This window comes from Amblyraja radiata, chromosome 8 (genome assembly GCF_010909765.2).
Source record: "Amblyraja radiata isolate CabotCenter1 chromosome 8, sAmbRad1.1.pri, whole genome shotgun sequence".
Taxonomy (NCBI): domain Eukaryota; kingdom Metazoa; phylum Chordata; class Chondrichthyes; order Rajiformes; family Rajidae; genus Amblyraja; species Amblyraja radiata.
In genome coordinates this window covers 48,912,155-48,924,946 of record NC_045963.1, presented here as the reverse complement: position 1 = coordinate 48,924,946, position 12,792 = coordinate 48,912,155, and the positions used below count along the sequence as shown (strand labels likewise).

Sequence of the window (12,792 nt, the reverse complement as noted above, 5' to 3'; positions counted from 1 at the left end):
GAAAACGCACACGGTCACGGGGAGAACGTAAAACTCCGTACAGATAGTACCCGTGGTTGTGATTGAGCCCGGTCTCTGGCAAGCGCTGTAAGGCAGCAACTCTACCACACTGCAACCGTGCCGCCCTAAAATTGTGCCATCATGGTTTTCTTTGCCACCGGATGATAGTGGTCTTCTTGCAGCAGGTGGTTACCTCAGAATGAAGTAGGGAAGAAATTAAAGATATCCGTGAACACTCCCGCTTGTTGTTCCATGCAGTTCTTAAGGAAGCGGCCAGGGACTCCGTCTGGGCCCGTTGCTTTCAGTGCCTCAGGAAGGCCGATCTAACCCGTAACAATTACCTAGGGAAAACTACACTCTAGTTTGATGGGAAGGGTTGGCCTTCTGCTGAAAGCAAGCATAGAATGCATTCAGTTCATCAGGGGGAGAGCTGCACTATCATTAATGATGCTGCAACTTTATGTTGCAGCCAGTTATAGTATTCAGAACTTGCCACAGTCGACGGGTATCCGAGTGTTTATACTGGGACGCAAGTTTGTCCCAATCTGTCTCTTGGCATTCCTGATGGCTTTGCCAAGATTGTGGTAGGATTTCTCGTACTGCTCAGGATCGTTTGACTTGTACGCGGTGGTCTTGGCCTTCATCTGGGAACTGACCTTGTGGTTTATTCATGGCTTCTGGTTGGGGAACACTCAGATTGTCTTCTTGGGGACGCAAACGTCTACACACGTACTGATGAATTCAGTCAAGGCAGAGGCATACTCATTCAGGTTGGCTGCAGATTCCCTGAAAATGGACCAGTCCAGTGACTCAAAAAAGTCACGGAGGATGTCGTTTCCACACACCAGCACTGAATTTCTTTCTGTAACGATCTTCCCACTTCAGTTCATATCTACCATGAGATGGGAAATTATTTGATTGGTTAAGTATGAAATGTCTGAGATTTCACTTCTATCCAATAATGTATAATGAGAGATGATCAAAAAAAGTTGAAAATGTTATTATACTGCAGAAACACAGCCTTCAGGTAAATGAGGTCGAGGGAGCAGTCACTACTGTGCTCGGGTAGATTACATGCTACACACCTTGGATCATAGACACGCCAGGACTTTGATCCTTCCAGTTGAATCACAAATGCTTCAATATCGTCATAGTGTGGTGCGAATCCCTGGTTCCCAGGAGGAGTCAGATAACTTTCATAAGAAAACAAAACAAAGATAAAAATATTTTCATGGTAGACCAAATGCCAATTAATGCCTAAAAACTGAATTTGACAGTTTTAGCGATTCCCCTGGATAAGAATTTTTGATTAATAAATAAATAAGTTTGAGAAATGTCTCCACGGAAATAATAGTTACAATAGTGATTACAAAATTCTACTCAATTACATCAAGGCACTAAAATGAATAATCTGGCACCCTTGGTGCTTTGGTGATGGCAGATAACAGATTTATCGGACCATTGGAAATAAATTTTAACAAAGAATTGGTAAGCTTATTATGAGTCTTTTTTTCACAAGCTGTTCATAGTATCAATTTTCCAATGAACCAAGTATTTTTAAAATGAGTGTAAAAACAGGGCTTCAGAGTGTTTAAAATGACTGTGTTAACTGGGTCCCCGAGTGTTTAAAGTAAAAGAAAACGTGGGCCCCATGTGCTAAAAGTGAATTTGGTACAGGGCCCAGGTGTATTTAAAGTGAATTGAAACAGTGCCCCAGAATGTTTAAATGCGTGTGGGAACAGGAGCCCTATATGCTTAAAACGTCTTTGGGGCCCCTGTATTTGAAGTGAGTGGGAAAAGTGCATTGGTGAGATTAAAGTGAGCATGGGAACAGTGCCCCTAAGTGTTTAATGTAAGTCAATTAATGGGTCCTCCAGTGTGTATAAAGTGGGATGCTTTCAAGAGAGAGCTAGATATGGCTTAAAAATAGTGGAGTCAGGGGATGTGGGGAGAAGGCAGGAACGGGGTACTGATTGGAGATGATCAGCCATGATCATATTGAATGGTGGTGCTGGCTCGAAGGGCCGAATGGCCTACTCCTGCACCTATTGTCTATTGTCTATAACAGGGCCCCAGTGTGTTTAAAGTGGGGGTCAGAATGGGGCCCCGAATGTTCAAAATGAGCTCCGTTGAGTCAGAAGGAAGATCATTGGAATTTCCAATCAATGAGATATGGATTATCAGTGTTTTACTTTAAATGCATATGAAACCAGTATATATGTGGTGTGAAACAATGAGCTCACCTCCACTTCAAGAGCAACTTATATTTTCCTAAACCATAAAAAAACATTCTAAAAGACCAAAATGCTAAAGTAATACAGAACCCAAAGGATTAAGTCAAATATTCTAAAGAGTCTATATAATACGTGGCAAGTAACATACATGCCAAAATAAAGTGACAAGTCAATGACTCTCGATACAAAAGAAGAATCTCACACAGTTCCTCACTATAAAAATCCTGGGAATTACCATTGACCACCATATAATTGCAATGGGTTACAAGAGAAGGTCAACAGCTGGGTATCCCGTGGCAAGTAACATCTCCTGAAATTTCAAAGCCTTTCCACTATCTACAATGTACACATCAAGGATATCATAAAAGCACAACCCTGGATTGGTGTAGCAGCAATAGCAATTAAGATGATCAACATCATCAGGACAAAGCAGCCCACTTGATTGACCCCATATTTACTATCAATCATTCGTTGTCTCGATCAACAGTGCATAGTTGCTGCACTATGTACCATCCGTGTACCAAAGTGTACTGCAGTTACTTCCCTAGATTGCATTGACAACACCTCCCAAACCGGCAACCTTTACTGTAAAAAAGAAAATGGAATTTAGGAATTTAGGTACATGCTGATGCGCTTATTCCTTTCCATACCCCACATCTTCCTAACTTGGGATATACATTGGTATTCCTTCAATGTTATTAGGTCTGAGTACTGAACACTTTACCCAATCTGACAGTGGGATTGCCTTCACCAGAAATACAGCAGTGATTAAAAAAATGTTGGCACACCAGCACCTTCACAGATAATTAGGGGTTAACAATATACTCTGGGTTTATGTGCAATAATAAAGGGCCTGTCCCACTTTCACGACCTAATTCACGACCTTTTTTACTCGTGGACATTTTTCATCAGGCTAGAAAAACGCCCCGATCTACTTGATGCCACGAGTACCTACGACTAGCATCACGGCCTGCTACGACCTACCTACGACCTCCTACGACCTCGAGACGACCATGCTGCGAGTATGAGTCAAGGGCAAACTCGGCAGAGATCGTGAATTAGGTCGTGAAAGTGGGACAGACCCTTAAGATCCCCAAAAATGACTCTTTTTTTAAAATAAGGTCGCGATCTTAACTCCACTAACTAAGTAACATTTCACCTCTGAATTTAAGAGTTTCCAGGAAACAAAAGTAAAAAATATAGTTAAATACTTCTATAGGACCATCACGTTGACAACATGCAGGGGCTGAATTGCTATATTTGGTTTTGGTTTTGCATTTTGCTGATAGTGGAAACAAAGCTCAAGCCGGAGAAACAACATCTTGTTTTTACAACTCTTTTGCACTTTCTTAAATATTGAACTCAATTATAACTACCGACAGCAAAGCAATCCATTTCATATCCACTACAAGTACCTTTTGAGCGAGGGGGGGGGGGGCGGGAAGAGAGAGCTCAGGAACGAACTCTTCCCCGATGTCTTTCAATATTTTACCTTCAATCAACCAACACCCTGAATCAAACCTATGCTACTCTTTGAATTGAATAATCATGTTATCAAATGGAAACATTTTGCAGCAATTAGCACAATAATTAATTATATGGCATGCACATTAACCAATGAAGAGTGAACATTTTTTATTGCATTCGTCATTTAGCCAATTTGTACAGGAATTTTCCTCTAATTTATTAACAATTTTCATACAAAGAAAAATACAGATACTTGCATATTAGCCCCAACCATGCTCCCAAAAGCTTCCTGAAGAATAGACAGAATGTTCCAAATGGTTCCAGAAAAGACCTGAGGATTCAGCAGGCGCAAAGAACATCCACTCTGCCAACAGAAACGCACATTTAATTAGTTAGTTCCTGATCGATGTGCAACTCATCTTCCCCTAAAACTGGAATAGATTGCAATTCAGAAAGTGCTCCAAAGACAAAACTGTAGCCAGCATTTAAATCCAATATTTAAAATCAGTATCTCTGCTGTTAATAAAGTTCCAAACAATTATGATTAATGACAAACTCCTGCCAACATATCTGGTGAACAGGTAGATGCTCCCAATTTATATGTCCAAATAAGTCAAATTCTTTCCGTGTGTAACACAAATAAACAGCCATGTTCCACGTTAACAAGTTAAGCATTGAAAGTGCACAGCAGGGAAATGCATTTGAGAGGGTGGTAGGAATATGGAACGAGCAAGTGGTTGAGGCGGGTACAATAACAGCATTTGAAAGGCATTTATAGGAAAAGTTTAGAGGGATACGGGTCAAATGCAGGCAAATGGAACTAGCGCAGATGAGCATGTTGATACGCAGGGAAGAGTTGGTTCGAAGTGCTTGCTTTTGTGCTGTGTGATTGACTCTGAAGTGAATAATTCACCTGGAACAGGTGGACTATACCCCAGTGTTCTGAAAGGGGTGGCTATTAAGATCATGGAGGCATTAGCATGCCTGCCAACTAGTCCGATTTTATCGTATTTGTTCCGATTACATTATTTTCCCGACCCGTTCTCCCAGTGACTATGTGGATTCTCCTGGGTGCTCCAGTTTACTTCCATATCCCCAGTATAAATTGTGTGTGTGATTGTGTGATTGTTTTGAGTGTTTGTGTGTGTGCGTGTGTGATTGTTTTGTGTGCGTGTGATTGTTTTGTGTGTGTGTGTGATTGTTTTGAGTGTGTGTGTGTGTGTGTGTGTGTGTGTGTGTGTGTGTGTGTGTGTGTGTGTGTGTGTGTGTGTGTGTGTGTGTGTGTGTGATATTTCAGTAGAGATTTTCCTAGTTATTTTAGAAATCCACTCCTCTGTACATTTGGTTCATTATTTTCCCGACTTTTTTATTAAATTTGTAGACCTGACCTTCTCTTTAAAATTCTGACCACTGCCCAGCTGCTGATGTTACAATACCAGTGAAATGTTTACATCTTCTGGTAGACATTTTCCTTATGATTTCAAAAATCAACTCCTCTATAACTTTGGTCAATTATTTCCCGAGATATTTACTAAAATTTATCACCAAACTGACATTATTTTGAATAATAAAGGCTGCACAGCCGCTGACCTCACAATGCCTTTCCTCGTGGCACCACCCACCCCCCCCCCCCCCCGCCGCTCTGGATTAATGCAGCTACTGTCAACGCGCATGCGCAGTTTTCCACGAGGTACGTTAGCCCACCCCCGTTCATCAAAAGGTGCAGAAAGAACGAGAAAGTTCTGCAGCAAAGACTCTACAGCTCCGCTCTGCTGTAGGATCTTTGTTCTGCTGATCCCAAGGTCAGCGGCACTCACGTGCTGAAGAGCTTTCTCCTCGCTGCCCGCACAGCTTGTGAAGCCCCGTCCCTCCCATCCCCCGCCCGCCCGCTCACTCAGCCGCATGTTTCCAGAGAGTCAAGCCGGTTCTGTCTCTCTCCGCTTTTCGCAGCCCACTCACTCGCCCGGCTCCCCCCCCCCCTCCTCTTCTCACCTCATCCTCTTCTCCCTCCCTCTCTCCCCTTTCCTCTCTACCCGTCACAGGGGACGACCTCCTCTGTGTGTCCGTGTCCGCGGCCCGATCCTCTGTAACGCTGGCGGAAGCCACGATCAGCCGGTCCTCCACTGCTTTTGGCAGTCCTCAGCAAAGAGCCTATAGCTCGTTATAGGATCTTTGGTCCTCAGATCGCTCCGGGCTCGCTCGGGCCCCCGCTAGCTGCCGCCCCGCCCCCCTCCTCTCTTTCACTCCCCTCTCTCACTGCCCCCTCTCTCTCACCCCCCCCTCTCTCCCTCTCCCCCTCCCTCTCCCCCTTTCTCTCTCCCCCCTCCCCTCCACACCCTCTCCTATCCCCTTCCCTTCCCCCCTCTCTATCTCCTCCCATCTCTCTCTCCCCTCCTCCCCCACCCTCCTCTCCTCCTCCCCTCCACCCACCTCTTCCTCTGTCTCTTGCCCTTCTGTCTCTGCCCCTCTCTCTCTGTCTCTACACATTCTCATTCTGCCCTCACTCTCTACCCCCCCCCCCCCCCTCAAGAAGCACCTGCGAGTTGGGGGCTATGCGTCAGTGGATAGGGCGGTTATGGGGTAAAAGGAGAAAATTAATAATATTAATATATCAAGGGGGGATAGTTAACGTGTGTGCGGGGGGGGGGGGTTGTTAGTTTGTATGTGGGTGTGGTTAGTGTGTGTGATGCCGCATGCCATACTCCACTCCCCCCCCTCGCGCGCATTAGGGGAACAGACCCAACGGGTCGGCACGGTCTAGTATTTATTAAAATTCATCATCTGTAGATATCTTACTTTCCAGCAATAAAAGCTTCTGATGTAGAGGTGTGCAATATACCAGAATGCTGAAAATTCAGATTAAAGCATTCTTTGTTAAGTCCAAACAAGTACTTCACTAACTTAGAAATATGCCCTTTGCATGCGAACATTTCCCTTATCCATAAACCTTTCAGAAATTGAAAACAGATGTAGACATGCATTGAAATTTGAAATAATCTCTGAGCTATTGTTAGGCCTGAGCCAACTTACAAAGCTATTGCTTACCTTATAAAAGTCCCATACCACCACTGGTAGTGCCCTGCCATTAGGAGTATGGGTTTCCTTTTCCCCATCAAAATAACTTGTTACATCCAGGTTTACTCCAAAAGTAACAATGTCCTTTAAAATATAAAAGAGAATTATAATACTGAGTCTGAAACAAAGAGCCACATGCTCATGCCAAACATGCACTTGAATATGCATGGTCACCCTTACACTCGTTCTATTTGACAGACTAGGGACAATTTAGTGAGGCCAATGTAGTGAGCGAGAGCTTGGGTCCTCTTTCTAATGCATCAGGAAATTTTACATTTAAGAAATTTGGTCATTTTCAACAGTGTCATATGGTTGCTACTGTCATGTGTAAAGAAGCGTTTTACTAAGGAGTTTTTCTAAGGAAATCACTTCAGAAATCTTGGCAGACTTTCATCTGTTTGCAACTGATGAAAATAATTTGCTCTCTGCACAAAATATGTGGTCATGTTGAATCGCATATTAACTCTGAGCAAAGAGTTTTTTAAATTGTTACCAATTCAGTGATGCACACATTAACTGTGTAGCGCATAGAACGCTCCATTGTTCTGTGGTACTGTATATTCAGACAATGGATCAAAAATATTGCTGAGATAATAGAATTCATGATTTATTATTCTGGAAACCCAGTCAACTTGTTGTGGGACATATTATGCATACCTGTTCAACTTCCGCAGACCCCAAAATGATGACCCAAGTTAATTCTAAAATACATTTTATCAGTTTATTAAGGAAACACATAATAAAAACAATGGTATTCATAACATGATATAAATTGCATTTGTTTACTTTTCAAGAGTTATTGTCATGTGTCCCAAATAGGAGAATGAAAAACAGTTTCTTTTCTTCGGTATTCACCAAGGAGAAGGATATTGAATTATGTGAGGTAAGGGAAACAAGTAGAGTAGCTATGGAAACTATGAGGATCAAAGAAGAGGAAGTACTGACACTTTTGAGAAATATAAAAGTGGATAAGTCTCCAGGTCCGGACAGGATATTCCCTAGGACATTGAGGGAAGTTAGTGTAGAAATAGCAGGGGCTATGGCAGAAATATTTCAAATGTCATTAGAAACGGGAATAGTGCCGGAGGATTGGCGTACTGCGCATGTTGTTCCATTGTTTAAAAAGGGGTCTAAGAGTAAACCTAGCAATTATAGACCTGTTAGTTTGACGTCAGTGGTGGGCAAATTAATGGAAAGAATACTTAGAGATAATATATATAAGCATCTGGATAAACAGGGTCTGATTAGGAACAGTCAACATGGATTTGTGCCTGGAAGGTCATGTTTAACTAATCTTCTTGAATTTTTTGAAGATGTTACTCGGGAAATTGATGAGGGTAAAGCAGTGGATGTTGTGTATATGCACTTCAGTAAGGCCTTCGACAAGGTTCCTCATGGAAGGTTGGTTAAGAAGGTTCAATGGTTGGGTATTAATGGTGGAGTAGCAAGATGGATTCAACAGTGGCTGAATGGGAGATGCCAGAGAGTAATGGTGGATGGTTGTTTGTCAGGTTGGAGGCCAGTGACGAGTGGGGTGCCACAGGGATCTGTGTTGGGTCCACTGTTGTTTGTCATGTACATCAATGATCTGGACGATGGTGTGGTAAATTGGATTAGTAAGTATGCAGATGATACTAAGATAGGTGGGGTTGCGGGTAATGAAGTAGAGTTTCAAAGTCTACAGAGAGATTTATGCCAGTTGGAAGAGTGGGCTGAAAGATGGCAGATGGAGTTTAATGCTGATAAGTGTGAGGTGCTACATCTTGGCAGGACAAATCAAAATAGGACATACATGGTAAATGGTAGGGAATTGAAGAATGTAGGTAAACAGAGGGATCTGGGAATAACTGTGCACAGTTCCATGAAAGTGGAATCTCATGTAGATAGGGTGGTAAAGAAAGCTTTTGGTGTGCTGGCCTTTATAAATCAGAGCATTGAGTATAGAAGTTGGGATGTAATGTTAAAATTGTACAAGGCATTGGTGAGGCCAATTCTGGAGTATGGTGTACAATTTTGGTCGCCTAATTATAGGAAGGATGTCAACAAAATAGAGAGAGTACAGAGGAGATTTACTAGAATGTTGCCTGGGTTTCAGCAACTAAGTTACAGAGAAAGGTTGAACAAGTTAGGGCTTTATTCTTTGGAGCGCAGAAGGTTAAGGGGGGACTTGATAGAGGTTTTTAAAATGATGAGAGGGATAGGCAGAGTTGACATGGAAAAGCTTTTCCCACTGAGAGTAGGGAAGATTCAAACAAGGGGACATGACTTGAGAATTAAGGGACTGAAGTTTAGGGGTAACATGAGGGGGAACTTCTTTACTCAGAGAGTGGTAGCTGTGTGGAATGAGCTTCCAGTGAAGGTGGTGGAGGCAGGTTCGTTTTTATCATTTAAAAATAAATTGGATAGTTATATGGATGGGAAAGGAATGGAGGGTTATGGTCTGAGCGCAGGTATATGGGACTAGGGGAGATTATGTGTTCGGCACGGACTAGAGGGGTCGAGATGGCCTGTTTCCGTGCTGTAATTGTTATATGGTTATATGGTTATATGGTTACTTGCTGCAGCACAACAGAATATGTAAACATAATACAAAAGGGAAGATAAACAAGGGGACAAGGGGACATGACTTGAGAATTAAGGGACTGAAGTTTAGGGGTAACATGAGGGGGAACTTCTTTACTCAGAGAGTGGTAGCTGTGTGGAATGAGCTTCCAGTGAAGGTGGTGGAGGCAGGTTCGTTTTTATCATTTAAAAATAAATTGGATAGTTATATGGATGGGAAAGGAATGGAGGGTTATGGTCTGAGCGCAGGTATATGGGACTAGGGGAGATTATGTGTTCGGCACGGACTAGAAGGGTCGAGATGGCCTGTTTCCGTGCTGTAATTGTTATATGGTTATAAAAGTTCAGTGTGTCTATTGACCATAGACCATATATACAAATAAATAAACAGATATAGTGCAATAATAATAATAGACTGTTATTGTTCAGAGCTTATTTGATGTCGTGTTTAACAGCCTGATGGCTGTGGTGAAGAGCTGTTCCTGAACCTGGATATTGCTCCTGTACCTTCTCCTCGATGGCAACGGTGAAATGAGTATGTGACCAGGATGGTGTGGGTCTTGATGATGTTGGCAGCCTTTTTAAGGCAGTGACTGAGATAGATCCCTTCGATGGTGGGGAGGTCAGAGCCGGTGATGGACTGGGCAGTGGTCACAACTTTCTGCAGTATTTTCCGCTCCTGGACGTTCAAGTTGCCGAACCAAGCCAAGATGCAGCCAGTCATTATGCTCTCTACTTTGCGCCTGTAGAAGTTCGACAGAATCCACCTTGACATACCAACTCTCCGTAATCTTCTCAGGAAGTAGAGGCACTGATGTGCCTTCTTCAAGATTCAAAAGAGTTTATTGTCATGTGTCCCTGATACCACAATTAAATTCTTGCTTTGCTTCAGCACAACAGAACATAGAAGGCATGACTACAGAACAGATCATTGTGTCCATATACCATTATATAAATATATACACACATGAATAAATAAACTGATAAAGTGCAAATAACAGATAATGGGCTATTAATGTTCAGAGTTTTGTCCGAGCCAAGTTTATAAGCCTGATGGCTGTGGGGATGTAGCTATTCCTAAACCTGGTCGTTGCAGTCTTCAGGCTCCTGTACCTTCTACCTGAAGGAAGCGGCGAGATGAGTGTGTGGCCAGGATGGTGTGGGTCCTTGATGATACTGCCAGCCTTTTTGAGGCAGCGACTGCGATAGATCCCCTCGATGGAAGGGAGGTCAGAGCCGATGATGGACTGGGCAGTGTATACTACTTTTTGTAGTCTTTTTCTCTCCAGGGCGCTCAAGTTGCCGAACCTAGCCACGATGCAACCGGTCAGCATGCTCTCTACTGTGCACCTATAGAAGTTAGAGAAAGTCCTCCTTGACAAATCCACTCTCCGTAATCTTCTCAGGAAGTAGAGGCGCTGATGTGCTTTCTTAATAATTGCATCAGTGTTCTCGGACGAGGAAAGATCTTCAGAGATGTGCATGCCCAGGAAACGCCCAGCACTGTGGGTCCCCATCCTACTCCTTCCAAAGTCCACAATCAGTTCCTTGGTTTTGCTGGTGTTGAGGGCCAGGTTATTGTGCTGGCACCTTATGGACGAAGTCACTCGATCTCTCTTCTATACTCTGACTCATCCCCATCAGTGATACGTCCCACAATAGTGGTGTCGTCAGCGAACTTGATGATGGAGTTCGCACTATGACCGGCTACGCAGTCATGAGTATAGAGTACAGCAGGGGGCTGAGCACGCAACCTTGAGGTGCTCCCGTGCTGATTGTTATCGAGGCTGACACATTTCCACCAATACGAACAGACTGTGGTCTGTGAATGAGGAAGTCGAGGATCCAATTGCAGAGGGATGCGCAGAGACCCAGTTCTGCGAGATTGGTAACCAGTTTGGAGGGGATGATTCTGTTAAATGCCGAGCTGTAATCAATGAATAGCAGCCTGACATATGAGCTTTTGTTGTCCAAGTGGTGCAGAGCGGAGTGGAGGGACAGCAAAATCGCATCCACCGTTGGTCTAGTGTGGCGGCAAGCGAACTGCAGTGGGTCGTTTTTTTCGAGGTAGGAGTTGATTTGCACCATGATCAACCTCTCAAAGCACTTCAACACCACAGGCGTTAGTGCCACTGGTCGATAGTCATTGAGGCGTGTCACCTTACTCTTCTTGAGCACTGACACCTTTTTAAAGCAGGTGGGAACCTCAGACATCAGAAGTGAGAGGTTGAAAATGTCCGTAAAAACTCCAGCCAGTTGGTCCGCACAGGTTCTTAGAACACGACCGGGTGTACCATCAGGTCCAGGCGCTTTTCGAGGGTTCACCCCTCTGAAGGATTTCCTGACGTCGGCCTCTGTGACTGAGACTGAAATACCATCACGGCGAATGGGGGCTCGGGAAGGCACATCAGTATTCTCCCTATCAAAGCATGCGTAAAACGCATTGACCTCGTCAGGGAGTGATGTTTTGCCGATAATCGAGCTGCCTCCTGATTTCGCCTTGTAGGAGGTGATTGCATTCAGGCCCCGCCACAGCTGCCGAACATCTGTCTCATCCTCCAGTTTGGAGCAGAAGTCTCTTTTGGCCATTTTGATGGCCTTACCAAGGCCATATCTGGACTTCTTGTAGTCCACTGTATCATCAGACATGAATGCCCGGTGTCTGGTCTTCAGAAGAGTGCAGATCTCAAAGTTCATCCAAGGTTTCTGATTGGGAAACACTCGGAAGGTTTTTATAGGGATGCAGTCCTCCACACATTTCTTTATGAAGTCTGTAACAACTGTGGCATATCCGTTCAAGTCCGTTGCTGAGTCCTTGAACATTGCCCTGTCTACAGACTCCACAGTCCTGTAGTTGTTCCTCTGTGTATGTCTGGTGTTTGTTGACCACCCCGTGCAACTCCTCCAGAGCGACAGACGTCTGCCTGGGGTGGGATGTAGACCGCGGTCAGGATGATGGAGGTGAATTCCCTTGGGAGGTAGAAAGGACGGCACTTCACCGCCAGATGTTCGAGGTGTGAAGAGCAGGAGTTGGACAGGACTGCCACATCTGAGCACCACGCAGAGTTGACCATGAGGCAGACGCCCCCTCCTCTCCCTTTCCCAGATGCCTGGGTACGGTCCATGCGGTGGATGGAGAACCCTTCAGGCTGGACCGCTGATTCTGGGGACCTGGGGGTGAGCCATGTCTCTGTGAAACAGAACACAGAGCATTCCCTCAGCTCCCTTTGATAAAGCAGCCTTGCCCTTAAGTCCTCCACTTTACTTTCAAGGGACTGTACATTGGCCAGTAGGATAACCATATAACCATATAACAATTACAGCACGGAAACGGGCCATCTCGACCCTTCTAGTCCGTGCCGAACACATAATCTCCCCTAGTCCCATATACCTGCGCTCAGACCATAACCCTCCATTCCTTTCCCATCCATATAACTATCCAATTTATTTTTAA

At 44.1% G+C, this 12,792-nt stretch overlaps 1 protein-coding gene across 2 annotated transcripts in view; it reads right to left on the bottom strand.

Moving 5' to 3' along the window:
- riox1 (ribosomal oxygenase 1) overlaps positions 1-12,792 on the bottom strand; it is a 70,068-nt gene that overhangs the window by 32,826 nt on the left and 24,450 nt on the right. For both annotated transcript variants that reach the window (XM_033025834.1, XM_033025835.1), the window contains exons 5-7: positions 6,747-6,860; positions 3,959-4,065; positions 1,086-1,193 (exon numbers count right to left, since the gene is read on the bottom strand). In XM_033025834.1, coding sequence (XP_032881725.1) covers positions 1,086-1,193; positions 3,959-4,065; positions 6,747-6,860 — 329 coding nt within the window. The remainder of the gene's footprint in view (positions 1-1,085; positions 1,194-3,958; positions 4,066-6,746; positions 6,861-12,792) is intronic.